Raw genomic sequence first — 16,168 nt, 5'->3', positions numbered from 1 at the left:
GAGAGGAGCAGAATCAATAAGCGAGGCTTTCTATGAGAGTCAACAAGTTGAGACACGGAGCCCAACACTCGATCGCTGTAAAACCGTGGATTCTTACTGATGGCGTTTCACGGAGTGGGAGAAATTCAGCTTGGTATCTCAAAGAGCACAGATTACAGCATTTATTCAGAGCAAAGTAAGCCTTGTGTGTGGAGTTCAGAGTAGCCCTCCTGGCACCGCCGCCGCTGCGATGCCCTTTCTCGTTGAGTCATGTGTTGCACCGTGACTTAGCTTGAGAACCTTTCCAGGGCTCCAGTGTGTAAACAGAAAAGTCAGGCTGGCTATAGTGGAAAGCAGACGGCTCACTTCTAGCACAACATGCTGGCAGAGGAAGAACGTGGCCTCTGCTTGTGTTGTGTTGTGTAATGATGCAAAACCACTGGAGCGGTGGAGGGTTTGCATAGAGACAGAGAGAGAGCTGTCGGTAGGAAATATAACGGCACAAAGAGTAGGAGACTTCTGACTTTAGATTCTTCTAGTTCAGATTTTTTAAAGTTGACTTTTCAAAGGTGTGTAAATAAAACACGTCACCCATTGGTTTGTGGACTGCCGTTTTTAAGCCTCGAGTTTGGCATTTTGGCCATCGCTATCTTATTTTTTTGCAACCAGAAGTGACCCGAGAGGGTGGAGCTAAGTGGGACCATAATTTACCAAATGAACATCATGCTGTATTGAAGAAGACCTGAAACTAGCGATTGAGACCATAAACTCATGTTTACAATGTTTACTGAGGTAATAAATCAAGTGAGAAGTAGGCTCATTTTCTCATAGACTTCTATACAATCAGACTTCTTTTTGCAACCAGAGGAGTCGCCCCCTGCTGGCTGTTAGAAAGAATGCAAGTTTAAGGCACTCATTGACTTCACTTTTAGATAAAAATGTCCAATTTTCTAAATATAATGAGATAAAATCACTATAGTTTATGTTGTTTAATCTAATTTCCTACAGTTTTATAATAATATTTCTTTGGGGAATTCTAGGGTGGCTGTGGCTCAGAGGGTAGAGCAGGTCGTCCACCATCGGAAGGTCAGTGGTTCCCCGGCTGCTCCGGGTCACATGTCGATGTGTCCTTGAGCAAGACACTTAACCCCAAAGGCATAGCCATCAGTGTATGAATGAGTATTTAGATTAAATCCTGATGGGCAAAGTTGGCACCTTAGTAGCCTCTGCCATCAGTGTATGAATGTGTGTGTGAATGGGTGAATGCTGACATGTAGTGTAAAGCGCTTTGAGTGGTAGGAAGACTAGAAAAGCGCTATATAAATGCAAGTCCATTTACTTGCGTGTAATGAACAATATCCTTCTAAGATTTACAGTATTATAGGATTAATTTCTCTCTCTGAGCATCACAGAGAGACTGATTCACGCTTTTACAACAAGCAGGCTTGACTATTGTTAGTATTCTGCTGCTCGAGTGACCAAAAGAGGAGAGCACACATCACGCTTATTTTTAAGTCTTTACACTGGTTACCTGTTAGTTTTCGTATTGACTTTAACATTCTTTTATTGGTTTATAAGGCACTGCACGGCCATGCACCAGACTACATCTCAGAAATGCTTTTGGTTTATGAACCGGGAAGGTTCTTCTCTTTTAGTTGTTCCACAGAGCAGAACAAAAAGATGTGGCGATGCTGCTTTCAGCCATCACGCTCCAAGCCGCAGGAACAGCCTTCAAGAGAAGAGCTGAAAATATTGATATTTTTAAACATAAACTAAAAACCCATCTATTTAGACTGGCTTTCATGTCGTGTTTTACAATTTGAGTGGTTTTATTATTCATAGTATTTTATATTCTATTTTGTTTCGTCAACATTTTACTACTTTGAGTTGCTGTTTATTATGACATCGGTAAATCGCTTGTAAAGCACTTTGAAGTGCATTTGATTTGTTTGCTACATAAATAAAGTTTGATTGATTGATTCAACTCCACTGGGGCAGCACTGCTTCTACGTAAGAAAAACTGCTCATTTCATACATTATGTGAATGTGGGTGAGAGGTGGCCAGCAGCGCAGAATGTACCAGGAGAGGGCGATGGTTAAATGCACAACTTCTTATTTAGCGTCTGGTTTCCTTTTAATTGGGAGGATGTCCTGCACTCTCAAAATAAGGTTTTCAAGTGCAGCGTAGACATCCTAAGAGATAAACTTGAACTTTTAGTTCAGAGATGCTGTGAGATCCATTCGGTGAAACAAAGAGCTTTAGAGACAGATCGCTGCAAATCAGCAAAGAAATCTCCCTTGATCACGATGTCGCTGAGGATAAGAACCTCGGAAAACCAAAATAAAAACAAAGGACAACAATGAAACCTTATCCTTCAAGGTTTTCAGCCTCACTTTGTTTGGTTTACAGTCTATTCTGAGTGTGTGTGGTGCAACACGAGCCCTCTGTGGCCGTCGAGGTATCTATAGATCAGCGGGGCGGGTTGCAGTCAGACTAAACTGTAAACAAGTCCCATCCAGAGAGACCACGGCTGACCCGGCACCGCACATCCCAAACCGTCTGATTCATCCTCCTCAAAAGGCCAAACTCCTCAACAGCTGCATGATGAATCCCCAATAAATCCACCACGACCAAAAAGCTTTGAATCTCTCGCCGAGGAAGCGAGGATGCAGGTGGCTGGAGCGGAGTTTATTGCAACACATACTTTCCAGACGACCAAAACAACAAGAGAGACCCCCCCTCCTCTCCTCCCCTCCTCTCCCCTCTCCTCCTTCACGTCTCCTGATTTCAAAGGCGATCTGCAGGGAGGGAGAAAAGCACTCGGAAGCAACAGCCTTTTGTTCAAGGGTACTTCTGCATGAGGGAGAGACCGTGTTTTGTTTACGGGGCAACATAGTGTTGCCATTACGGCTTTAATCAAAACTGTTTTCTGGAGTCAGCCTTGAGTGACACCCCTCTTCCCCACCCCACCCCCACCCTCTGGCCCGCTTGGTCTGGTTCCCACTGACGGAGCAACAGGAGGAGGAAGAAAGGAGCGGGGAAGTGTGGGAATGTCTCTACATCGTCGCCATGGCGGGCAGCTCCTAAACATGGCTTTAAATTAGGGGAAAAGAAAACACAGGCTAAAAAAAGGGCAGTCGCCTAACTATACTCCTGCCTGCTAATTTGTCACCACTTGAAAAACGAAGAAAAAATAGCAACAGCCTTAAATCACACTACTTTAAAGTCAGGATGTGCCAGTCAGTGTGTGTATGGCAGAATGCTTAAACACAAGGGAAGATTTAGGTCAACTCTGTTGCAGTTGCACATACATCTAAAAGCATTGTGGGTGGAATCTATGGAGCTCTGGCTGCGTTCATATTAGAGGGAAGCAGAAATGGAGAACGCCGAGTGTCTGGTTCTGGCTGGCTGGCCGGCCGGCTGGCTGGGATCGGACCAGTGACAGCTGGGGCTTGAAAGCCTCACATCCAAAGCCAGGGCTCACTGCCACTTGCTACATAGCAGCGCTGAGCTAAGCCCACCCCCTCCTGTCCAAGCCCTCACTCTGAAAGATCACTGTCCTGAACAAAACATTAAGCTCCTGCCAAATAATTCCCTCTAAAACCATCTTCTCTTTAAAGTCCAAATCCAAGAGCGGAAGGGGTTCTTGGAGAGAAGACACGGTGGCAAGATGGTTTATCTGTCTGCTGCCATGTCTGAGAGGGGACGGGGTCACAGAGAGGGGAGTTTCTCAGAGCGTTCAGCGAGGAAAAATGCATGAGGCATTTTGGAGGGTGTGTGTGTGTGAGTGTGTGTGTGTGTGTACCTTATCGAGCAGCGGCAGACAGCGGGGTACCCTGTGCTCCAGTTTGACGATGGTGATGAAGTCGCTCTCTTGTCGTTCATCCTCGCTCGTGTTGCAGAGAGACAGAGGGTGATACTGCAAAAAGAAAAAGAGAGTGAAAGAGGTTATTATCTCATACGAAGAAAGGAATATAATCACTTCTGAAAATGTGAAATTTAAAGCATCGCAGATGTCTCTGGTGGGATCATTGTTCCGGTTAAGAGGAATACATTGTTTTGCAACACTGTCTGCACTGGAGTTTTATGTGTGCAGCCGCTCATGAGAAGTGCAAGAAGCATGAACGCCCAGGTACACAAAGATCACATCTGCAGCTCCCGAGATGCCTATTAAAGAGGACCTATTATGTTTTTTCCCTTTCCTTTACTGTGTTATATAGTTTTTTTGTGTATGTAAAAGGTCTGCAAAGTTACAAAGCCCAAAGTCCACGCCAAAGGGAGTTCCTCTCCCCCCACAGAAACACTGCTGCTAAACTGCCTGAAACGCCACGCTTGAAGTCCTGCCTTTTCTTCTGTAACGTGGTGATGTCACCAAGTAATGCATTTGCAAAATACCTGCCTAGCAGTTAGTCTGGCACGCCCTCAAACAAAGCTAGGTAGAGCGGAGCTGGAGCGGAGTCCGAAGAGTTTGGTTCGGTTGACCAATCAAAACAGAGTGGGCCGGCTGACCAATCAGAGCCGGCGGGGCTCAAACAGAGCGTTTCAGACAGAGGGTGAAAAGAGGTGCTGCAGCACAGCCGGTATGAGAAAAATAAAGCGTTTTCTGAACATTAAAGCATTTAAACATGTTCTAGTAGAAACCCAACGTACAAGTATGCACCTGGAAATAAACATGATAGGTCCTCTTTAAGTCTTTCAAACTAACCATACAGATCACCTTGTTGTTCTCTGATGATGCAAATTAGTCTCAAAATCTACAATAATAACTTGTAATATTTGTCGTATCCTAAAAAACATTTCTTTTGAAATGATTACAGACAAAATCAACAGGCCGCACTGATGGATCCTAAAGTCCCTAAAGAGCCAGTACAGAATGAAAAGTACGGCTTGTTATTTTTAACACACATATGGAGAATAACTTAACAATTTAATATTAAATAGGGATAGTTTTGGTGTTTTGAAGTGGGGTTGTATGAGGTACTTATCCATAGTCAGTGTATTCTCTACAGTAGATGACGGTTGGCACGACTCCAGTTTGGAGAAGCAGACATATAAGCTCACATACCAGTGACGAGTACAAGACATATGCCGATACATGAGAAAAACGTTGATTAGCAGAGGGTGCTGGAATCATCTGAAATATGTGACATACTTGAATGTACTTTGGTGGAAACTTGCTCATCTTTACAGCACTATTACTGAGCATCATCAGGTGTATTTAAGAGTAATGATATCTGTCCTCTGATGACGGGAGGCGGAGGTGGAGGTGGGGAAAGAAAATACAGCTGTAAACCAGTAAGACAAATAACACTATGCACTATACTATACTAACACTAACCACTGAATTCATACAGTATATGCAATATATCTATCCAAATATACCAAACACATGTAAGCTACAGTATGTGACCTTAAGGATATCAAAGATTGGACTAAAACCAAGAATAAGAAAAAGTAATTTTCGAGACAGTTCCACTTAATAGAAGCTCTTATGTGTTAAATGAAGCCGTTTCCTCTCTAAATCGTCCACAGTTGATATCAAGAGGAAAAAACTTTGGCACCCTGCAAAATCAATTTACATGGATGGTGATGTTCACTCCCACCCAAAGCCTTGAGGACTGAAAGAAGGAGAGACAGTCTTTGCTCGGAACATTTGATCCCCTCTGAAAGGGAGGAAATTCGTAGCTGCTGAAAGGCTGCATTTAAGAGCTCAAGGGATAGCAGAAGTGTTTGCAAGTCACAGACATGCTGTCACGGGTACGAGGGATTGCACGGCAGTCCGAAAGGGAGTGAACCGCTCCCAAAAACATCCCTGTGCATCATCTAACTTCCTCACATGACATCAACGAGGGCACCGACGCAGCGTGGCGCTCCTCCATCGGTCCCTGTTACAGCTCGCAGATCGCAGATCGCCCCTGCAGTGCCCGAATTCCCACGCTCACCCACACCCCAGCAGAGCGGTCCCACCCTGCCCTGCCCTGGATAGGCCCGACCCGGCCTGGTTCTGCCCCGGTGGGCCTCTTCATGTGGCTGCGGGCTGAGGTCATGGGGCTCCCCCTCATCTCACCCAGCGGAAATCCCTAAATTAAAAAGACCCATGGGTGACATCAACAGCTGGCACCCCGGTCAGGGGAATTGACGTAATGTGCTGCAAAGGGCTGGTGTATGTCTGGAGAGAGAGAGAGAGAGAGAGAGGAGAGGAGACAGAAAGCAGACGTGGGGGAGCGGCGGGGTGGGGCACGGAGGTAGAAGAAGGTCGGAGGGAAACACCTGGTGTACGGCGATGGGACAGTGCAGTGGACTCACTTACCACAAATAATTAAAATGATATCTACTATGAGTGTTAATGATGAAAGTAGTTGGGAAACCAGCCAGCCAAATACCTACTGCTCAAATACCATATGAGGAATGTATTAATGACACTACAGACCAGTGGTTACTAACCAGAGGAGTTGTACCGCATGGGGGAGTTCTGCAATTGGGGGTTTATGAAAAGGTTATGGTGTAGCTCAGCTAATTTGAAAAAACATAAATTATGATTGGATTAAAGAAATGTATCCACATATTCATGTTTACAAATATGTGAATTACAAATTGGTATGATTGTGATCTTTGGTAAATTTACTGTCACAACTAGGGATGCACCGATTAGATTGTCGCTTCCTTGATTACAATCGGTCTATCAGCAAATAAGACGACAAAATGAGAAAATAGTTAGCTCAAATGGAAGTAGTATGAATGAACTAAACATTAACAATTCAGTTGTATGAAAAAAAAGAGGTGTTACTTAACATCCACTTTCAAATCCATTGAAATGAAGACATTTGGAACATGAGGGATGGTGTCACTGAAGGGGTTCTTGAGCTCATCTGATAGGGATGCGAGGCAAGCCCCCAGGAAGAGTTGTAGCCGTGCTGCCGTTGATGAGACCGAGCGGCTGGGAGGCGGAGTTAAAGGAAACGCTAGTGCGCTTGCTCTATGGGCCCATAAATACGGAAGATCCAAGTAATTTTATCAATCGGCATTCGAGCCATTTTGGCTTGACTGAAGCAACTTTCATGGGAATGAAAGGGAGCCAGCCTCCAACGCTGTATACAGTTTTCTCTATACTGTACATCCATGATGTGAGGGTACGTCAGGAAAAAAAAGGTTGGGAACCACCACTGCTATAGAGTATTGAAGACAGGGTGATAAGTACTCAAAGACACGAAAACAACCCAGAAACAAATCCAAAACGCCTCTCTCTACTTAGGGGAATTCGTAAACCAGAGTTCTCCCTGCGTTGAATAGAGACCTAAGGCAAGGCACGGGCCAGCGCATGTCACTTAAAACTCTCGTTGGCTATAAGCAATCGTGACAATTAAAAGGAAAGATCAGGGCGTGTGAGCCCGACAGACTACCAGAAGGAGAGTACAAAAACCAGAAAGTTAGGGTGGGGCAACAATCCTCTGCAGTTAGGGTTTATTAAGAAACCTGGCAGGGCGTAAGACTGAGGGGTCGTGTCTAGAAGGTCACCTACAAGTTGCGAAACCCTGGCGAGATGGTTAATGTCACGCGTTGCCCCTGAATGGTTATGGTTAGGATAGGTCGTCGGCAGCGAGTCCAACAAGAGTCTTCTCACATTTTCACAACTTGTGGGTTACCTTCTAGACACGACCCTAGTTGGGGTTGAAGGTGAATTAGGAAATGAATAATCTCGACTGAAGATTCTGCCCTGCATGATGTTTTCAGACCTTCGCATGTGGCCCGAATGGAAGCCCCCGTTAAGGAAGCCAGGCAGCTATACAGCAGGAACCCCTGGCCTGCCTGGCCTGCATGCTGCCCTGCCAGCTGCCTCTACCAGTCCACATTTACTAGGCCCTAATTAGAGGCCTGCAGTTGAACTTGGCCCTTAACAAAGAAAAAGAAAGGAATACAAAAAATATCCTTTAATGACACTACTTCACTGATGCCATGCTCTCTTTCTACTATAGGTTTGCGGGAAATGTTGCACAAGAGCTACATTCAGAAAAAAGAAACACCGTGAAATTACAACACTTATTTTTGAATCTTTGTCATGTTATGATCTTGTTCTGCTATTAAACATGTTGATACATGGGACCGAGCAATCATACCTAATAAAGCAGATAATAATCCCAGAGCTGAGCCAAACAGGCTCAGAAGGAGCGGCTGGTTTTCCTCCGAGGGCAACCACCTCCGCGGTCACGGTGTCTATGCTTTGTAAGCATTATCTTCTATTTTAGATGTGTCCACGCCACTCTGTGAACACTCTCCATGTGCCACCATTGGTGCCACATAGAAACACGCTGCAACTGGGCTATAAATGGCAGACTGGGACGTCTTCATTCGGTTTTTGTACGGCCCTGAGAAAAAAGGGGCCTGGGAAACCGAATCACTGAGTCTCCATTTCACAGGGACTAGAAACCACAGGGCACGCAAACAGCTCCCCACAGACTGTTAACAATGCTCACTCCTCCGTTCCGCCTCCTCCTCCTCATCTGTCTAGATCTGTTGCAAAACTGACGGGGACATGTCCCTCGGTTCCTTTGTAGCCACGATTAAAGGCATTCCTTTCCAGCTCAATCAAAGAACCACCCCAAAAATATTCCGAGGCAAGAACCTAACAGCCTCAAAAACAAATACAGGGACAGGAAAAGGGGAGAATAAATAGTAGCTGTGGTGAGAAGTCAATAATATTTCTTTTTTTTCCCCTCCTCGCTTAGCCCTGCAGATCTTCTTTTTTCATCTGCCAATAATCAGCAAGAGAGCTTTCTAGTTCATCTGCTGCCAGTATAGGGAACCAGGCCCAGAGAGTTATGTCAGTGTGCGTTAGAGGGGGGGAGCGAAAACAAAAAAAAAGAGCTCGCACCTCTTATCAAGCTCCACCAACAGCTGATCAAGAACTATTGGATGAAATGCTATATGCAACAGTATCCAAACAAAGCAGACTGGTTAAGTAGGAGATGAAAGAAACCTCTCGGTGTGATTATTCTATCACACAGTATAAATCAAGAGGAAGGCTCCGTCAATGGAGCTCTGCCCAGAGACCTGGAGAGGCCTGCCAGGTTACTGCAGATCAGGGAAGAATTCAATCAAAGCCTGCCACATGCAAGCACATGCACACACACACACACACACGCACACACACACATACCTTAAAGCACATACTATCTATTGGTACACCTTAAGAGAGACTGAGCCGGCGTTGCAAGATACAGGAAGTTGGCTTTGGTCTTGAGCAGAGGAGTTGTAGCCTCGTAACATTTATTCACCGACAAATAAACTGAACACACACTGTCTGCTACAGCTACGTTCACAGCTTGAACGCTACCGACAAACCCACACTCACGTTTTGTCGGACAATCGCTAAAGTTACGTCGGGCGACAGAGTATCGTTACGCCGGGCAGACACACAGCTGACAACTTTTATTGGGAAAGTGGCTGCATGTTCGCGACACTACACGCAGCATCGTGGCTGCTTCAGAAACGCTCCTGGACGGGTGAATTGGGGACTCAGTTGTCTGTTGTGCTCACACACTGCAGCTGGCGCACCGCTGCATGAAACACACTAATCTTGTCGGTTAACGGTTAATAATCGGTTAACGAGGAACGGCTATTGGTTACATTTTCTTTTCAAAATCAGCATCCCTAATATCGCAATATATTGAATCGTAACCTGTGTATCATGATATGTATCGTATCGCCAGATTCTTGGCAATACACAGCCCTATGAGTGACTCAGCCTCCCATGTCTGGGCTCTAAATCTAATGAGATCTCTGTTGTCTCATTCTCTTGAAACTCCACCATTAAACTCACACCTGTTTTGTGCGCGCACACACACACACACACACATGGTTAAAGAGAGAAAGGAGTCAGAGTGTGCTGCAACCGGGCCCAGTAGTGAATTTAGAAATTGAGACCAGGCTTCAGAATCTGCCTGCCAAAGTTAACAGAATGACCTTCAGTACTTTATTTGCATAATAACCGTCCTGTTATTAGACTCCTTTATTCAGTAATGTAAAACTCATTGCAAAGTTAATTTCTGCTTTTCTCTCTCACACAGAAAGAAAGCGACTTGGGCTCGCTCGCAGCCCGACATGAATTAATGATTCTATATCTGTCTCTGAGGGTGTAAATCAAAGCCCTCTCTTATTCGACTTGGCAGAAGATTTTGTAACGAGGGCAAATGTTTGTTTTACGCGCAGAAAAAAAGCGGTTGCCAAAAGGAGCAAACGAGACCGCATGTAAAAGTTGAAAGAGATCTGAATCTGGTTGCCCGGGTTACTGGCCAACACTTAGTGCGGGTCCCAGCTGAGATTTGGCTCCGGGGTATGTGTTTGTCAAGGGACGAGGGAGCCCGAGGTGACAGGATGGGGCCGAGACAGTGACCCCGTTGCTGCCACCGATGTGTAAGAAGAGCATGGGTTAATGAATGAATGAGAGCGCAGCTATGTATCGTTGCTAGAGGCACCTGAGCATGTGCTTGCATGTGAATATATGTGCGCATGAGCGTGTGTCTACTGATCCACCGATGCAAAAAAGTCCCTCTGTGGTCCTGCAGGGGAGTGAGTCACTCAGTGCTGATAAGTCTCAGCGGTTACTTCAGGGTGGCGCTCAAAGCCAAAACGCGCTGCCTTTTCTCAAATGTCACATCCGTCCTTGGACCAATAATCAAGCGGCGCTGGCTTCCGCACACACACTTGTGGTCCAGCTCTCGGTTGCCACAGATGCCACAGATACACATTCCTCATACCGCACTCCTCAATCAAACGGTATCTCATGACCCTACGCTAAGTAGATTTACATGAAAGGCTGATACCGGGTCGCACGGTGCCAGGCAAGCCGAGAGCAGAGGGTCTCTCTCTCTCTCTCTCTCTCTCTCTCTCTCTCTCTCTGTCACGGCATCTGGAAAAGTGGGCCTCCTTTCCCTCTCTCCTCTCTTTGCAAATGCAAACGAACAGGAGGCATTACTGCTTTTGGTCCTGTCAAAACAAAAGGCGTGTCATCTTTCCCCCGCCGCTTTATTGACAGTGTCAGCCCCGTATCCAGTAACGGTTACCACAGAGAATGACTTGGGGGAAACGTGATCCCATAATGAGGCCCAAATAATTACCACCAGCCCCAAATTTGCCCGGGCGCTTTCTTTAAGTAGGAACGCTTCCCCCCAAAACTCCAGGCCCGTCAGACTGTCTCTCTGTTCTATAAAAGGGATTAGACAAGAGAGGAGAAAGAACCTGGAGAGGGAAGAGGAGTCAATGAAAGGAAGCTGAGGAGTGAGCTTGAATGTTGTCGTTAAACAAAGCTGCTTGACGAGGGAATAAACTCTTAAACTCAAATCCATCTTTTGCTCCTTTTTCTTCGCCTTCCTCACTTGCTACTTCCCTGGCATCTAGTAGATGTGCAAGGGTTTCATCATAACATGCAGCACAGAAGTTCAACTGAGATGAACTTTGCGCGCCAAAAGCGGCAAACTTGGTACAGCGGCACCTGCGCTTTGATCAGTGCAGCAAGATTTTCATTCAGACGCGGCAAAAGTCATTAAAAAGAGCTCAGTGGGGGAGTTATAATGCCCTATGTGAGAGCACTCTTCAAGTTATTTTAACACAAGCTGAACTACGTATCCTCAGTAGGGCTGTAATCACACTTTTTTTCTGTCCAAAATGTACCTTAAAAGGGAGATTTTTCAAGTATTTAATACTCTCATCAATCGACATGGGAGTGGGCAAATATGCTGCTTTATGCAAATGTATGTATATATTTCTTATTGGAAATCAATTAACAACACAAAACAATGACAAATATTGTCCAGAAACCCTCACAGGTACTGCATTTAGCATAAGAAATATGCTCAAATCATAACATGGCAAACTGCAGCACAACAGGCAACAACAGCTGTCAGTGTGTCAGTGTGCTGACTTCACTATGACTTGCCCCAAAACTGCATGTGATTATCATAAAGTGGGCATGTCTGTAAAGGGGAGACTTGTGGGTACCCATAGAACCCATTTTCATTCACATATCATGAGGTCAGAGGTCAAGGGACCCCTGTGAAAAAGGTCATGCCAGTTGTTCCTCGCCAGCATTATTTAGCTTCCTTCTAACCTAGTATGACATGGTGGGTACCGATGGATTCATGAGGTTTTCTAGTTTCATATGATGCCAGTATCTTCAAATTTGTGTTAGCTATTCATACTATCGTATGAACTTGACAGCCCTAGTCCTTTGGGTTTATATAACTCCGGGAGTTGCATAACTTAAGTACGGAAGTTACGTGACAAATAAATGAACGTTGACTTCTGGTTTCACACGAGGTACGAACAGCGGACCCACCCATCCACCCGGACCTCCTCCCTACGTGCCGTTTGTGGCTCTTTATACTTCCTGGTTCAAGATTACGTGGATTACATACTAATTGATTCTGTGGAATATACACGAGTTGCAGTGCATTACTTTTCGTAGGTATAGCTACGATCGGTGTGTGAGAACAGCCTGACCTGCAGAGATAATCAAACAAGAAAGAGGGACACACCCTGCCAGCACCGCTCACCTGTATTTGAAATACAAAGTGTGACCACACCCAAGTACGGTACACAGAGAACCAATTAAAATGATGAGCACTTATAGGACAATGAACTGTGGGTGGAAATCTATGGATGCTGCAACAAAGCAGCTAATTGTACAGTGGATTGTACATGAAGCCGTAGTGAGACGCCTCTGCAGCCCTGATAATCACACTTTTAAAGTTTGTATTATCAGTATAGCTGCCACAGTAAATCATAGCAGAATGACCCCTCTCTCTCTCTCTGTGTGTGTCTGGTGACGAGGCACTTAGAGCCACTCAACAGGCGAAGTGTGTTAGTTGCACTGTGATCACCATGGAAACCGCTTAAAGATGGAGCCCAGTGTCCTTTCCACACTTCCTGCACAGGTTCTGCGGCCTTACACAAACACATTATACGCACACCGAAACATACACACCACCAACAACTACCAGGGCCACTCCATCAGCCCCGGGCCAGCGCTACGCTATACATTTCAAAGCTCGCAGTTAAACATAAACACAGCACTTCCCTGTCATAACAAGTCAGTGGCTTGGTAACCCGGCAGTTTGTTGGTATTGCAGTGATCCTTCTTCCCCGTGGACACCGGGGCCACATCCACACGTCCTCCAGGCTTCCTCCGGCCCGTCCCTGGCCCGCAGGACCACTCTCAGAATCTCTCAGGTTCCACAACATTAGTCAGAGAGAAAACCCACACTTTTCGACGCGTCAATCACGCACGGTTGGGAACTTGAGGTCAGCTATGTGGAAAGAGATTAGCCCGGAGAATGAGGAAGGGTGTTCACAGAAGGGAACTCCAAATTATAGGAGCAGGAGAGACACAGAGAAACAGACACAAAGGAAATATGATGCAAAGAAGCAGGAGGACGAGCTGACATGTACCGTAATTACTGTCAACGGTGAGCCTTTTAGTGACTTCTTTTAGTGAGCAATTGCACTTTACATGTGTTTTCGGGCTTATGATTGTTAAATTGCAACCACGTCAGAGTTCACATAAGCTTTACGTCAGCAAAGAGTACAGGAGCAAAGAGACGAAGCGTAGCTCTGCTGCTGGGCGCTGATGTTGCAATGGGGTGAACAACTGACTCTCACTTCTTGGCAAGACACGTTCTTTGAGCCGACCGACTGACTGACATCGCCATCCCTGGAGCCAGGCCACTAGCATGGCTAAAGAAAAAGTCGCACGCTACTCAGACAGTAAAGCTATGTTCACACTACGAGTAACAAAAGCAACAAAACTGCCAAGCGTGTCATGGTACAGTGTCGCCAAGACGCTGTTGAAGTCGCTCAAGGGATTGTTGATGTAGTTATGTCATTAAATTGCACTGAGAGACCAGCTCAACTTTATTTGTAGTGCGTCACGCAGCGACAAGTGGTGGATACCAGTTTGTAGCTTCATGTCACCGGCTTCCATTGAAGATGACTTGTAGCCTGTTGGTGTGTCGCACGTAGTGTGAACGCAGCATGAGAACGATGACGGTGTGGCTTCCTTTAACGAGAGACAGGTGCCTTTTTTACACACTTGCACATAAAATAAAAAAACAGTAGGCTGCTGGTGGTGCTTTAAACATCCCTCTTTCATTTGAAAGTGCAATCCCATGTTTCCTGTCCCCCCCGAACCCACCCACCAACATGTCTCCTCTGTGGCAATATGCTGTTCTTAAAGAGGGGGTTAAACTTTATTATGGCATATGAGATGGAGCCATTTCTCTCCCTCCCCTCGTCCTCTGGCTGCTCCAGCTCTCCAACTGTTCTTCCAGTTAACCTCATAAAGCTTTAAACCCTAAAACACAGCTTGCGGGCTAAAAACGGATGCCACTGTATGGCGACATATGCAGCCAATGAGCTTTCCTTTGTTCATAACTCCCTCTGTGAGGATGGGGACAGCCTGAAACCTCCTGACGTGGAAGTTTAACTACTGCCATTTAAAGAGGACCTATTATGCTCATTTTCAGGTGCATACTTGTATTTTGTGTTTCTACTAGAACATGTTTAAATGCTTGTTCAAAAAACACTTTATTCATACCAGCTGTGTTGCAGCACCTCCTTTCACCCTCTGTCTGAAACGCTCTGTTTGAGCCCCCCCTCCCCGAAAAGCCCAGTCTGCTCTGATTGGTCAGCTGGCACACACTGTTGTGATTGGTCAACCGAACCAAACTCTTCAGACTCCGCTCTGGCTCCACTCTAACTAGCTTTGTTTGAGTGCGTGCCAAACTAGCTGCTAGACAGGTATTATACAAATGTGCTACTTAGTGACATCATCACGTTACGGAACAAAAGGCAGGACTTCAAGGAAGGTGTTTCAGGCAGTTCAGGAAAAGTGTTTCTGTGGGAGAGAATAACTCCCTTTGTCCTGGACTTTGGGCTTTGTAACTTTGCAGACCTTTTACATGCACAAAAAAAAATATAACTCCCTAAAGGAAAGAGAAAAAGCACTAAAGCATAATGGGTCCTCTTTAAAATCAATAAATGAATAAAGATGTTTGGCTGCGTTACTGTAGAAACATGGCGGTGCAACATGGCCGTGAAGAGGACCCACTCCCTATGTAGATATGAAGGGCTCATTCTAAGCTAATAAAAACACAAAGGTTCTTAGTTTCAGGTGATTAAACACTAATGAAAACATAGTTATGAATATTATATTCCACTTCTACTAATAGATCCCCCGAAATGTTACACACTGGCCCTTTAAAAATGCAAAGTACTGCTTAAAATTGATTTATAAGTTGGCAAATTATTGAAATGGTTTTGAGTGAAATATAAGTTCAGACTTGTGGCTCTGGATCACACAGTTTTTCATCTCGTCTACCAGTTGGCGGCAGGTGTGGTTCACCTGTTGGGTGCTGAACACAATTCAAACGTAAATTAAGTATAAACATTTGCAGAGAAATGTAAAGCTCAGTTATCGTGGTTACAACACCGTAAATCATTTCCCCCGAAATACCCTCCTCCGAGGCATCCCCATCCTCCCATCTGCTCAAAAACAGACAAGAATGACTTCACCCACTGACTTCCTCTTCCCTCACAGTTGATTCCTTTAACATCTGTCCTCGAGTATGTACACTTATTGTACACTGCAAGACCTTTCCATTCCAACGAGTCGTGTAGTCGTTATGCTCGGCCTTAAATCTTATTTTCCTGGAAAGAAGAAATCAAAACAGGGGAGAGTCTAGAAAATCAGAGGAGTGTTTTTACTGCGCAGTTGTCATTACCTACTATTCTGTCATGGAAGATCTCTAATTTAATCCGGGGGAGGATCCCGTGGAAAGGAGAAGCGAAGACATATTTCTCCACAGATGTCACCGTCGTCTGCCACCCATCCCTCCGCTCCACCCCACAGGGAATCCCATAATCACCTGTGGCCGATGTCGGAGAAATGCAGTCATAAAGGCTAAAGATCAAGTAAACACCAACAACCAAATAAAGGGCTTTTCCATGTTATTTTTACTCTTCGCAAATGTTTATGTGACCATATTGCCCTGGCACGCACACACACACGCTGCATCCTTAGCAACGCCGCAGTAAATAGTCACGAAAACATCAGCAGAGAACTCCTCTGATGTGGCCGCCGACTGCTTGCAACACACCTTGTAATTGGCAGCATAATTGTTTTGCTTTTTTTCGCAG

At 45.3% G+C, this 16,168-nt stretch overlaps 1 protein-coding gene across 1 annotated transcript in view; it reads right to left on the bottom strand.

Moving 5' to 3' along the window:
- Window positions 1-16,168, bottom strand: part of rnf43 (ring finger protein 43) — a 95,220-nt gene that overhangs the window by 32,605 nt on the left and 46,447 nt on the right. Inside the window, exon 2 of the mRNA XM_074611405.1 lies at window positions 3,786-3,899. Within this exon, the coding sequence (XP_074467506.1) occupies window positions 3,786-3,899 (114 nt within the window). The remainder of the gene's footprint in view (window positions 1-3,785; window positions 3,900-16,168) is intronic.

This window comes from Sebastes fasciatus, chromosome 16 (genome assembly GCF_043250625.1).
Source record: "Sebastes fasciatus isolate fSebFas1 chromosome 16, fSebFas1.pri, whole genome shotgun sequence".
Classification (NCBI taxonomy): domain Eukaryota; kingdom Metazoa; phylum Chordata; class Actinopteri; order Perciformes; family Sebastidae; genus Sebastes; species Sebastes fasciatus.
Note: the sequence above shows the minus strand (reverse complement) of the source record. Positions and strands in the feature narration are given on the sequence as shown.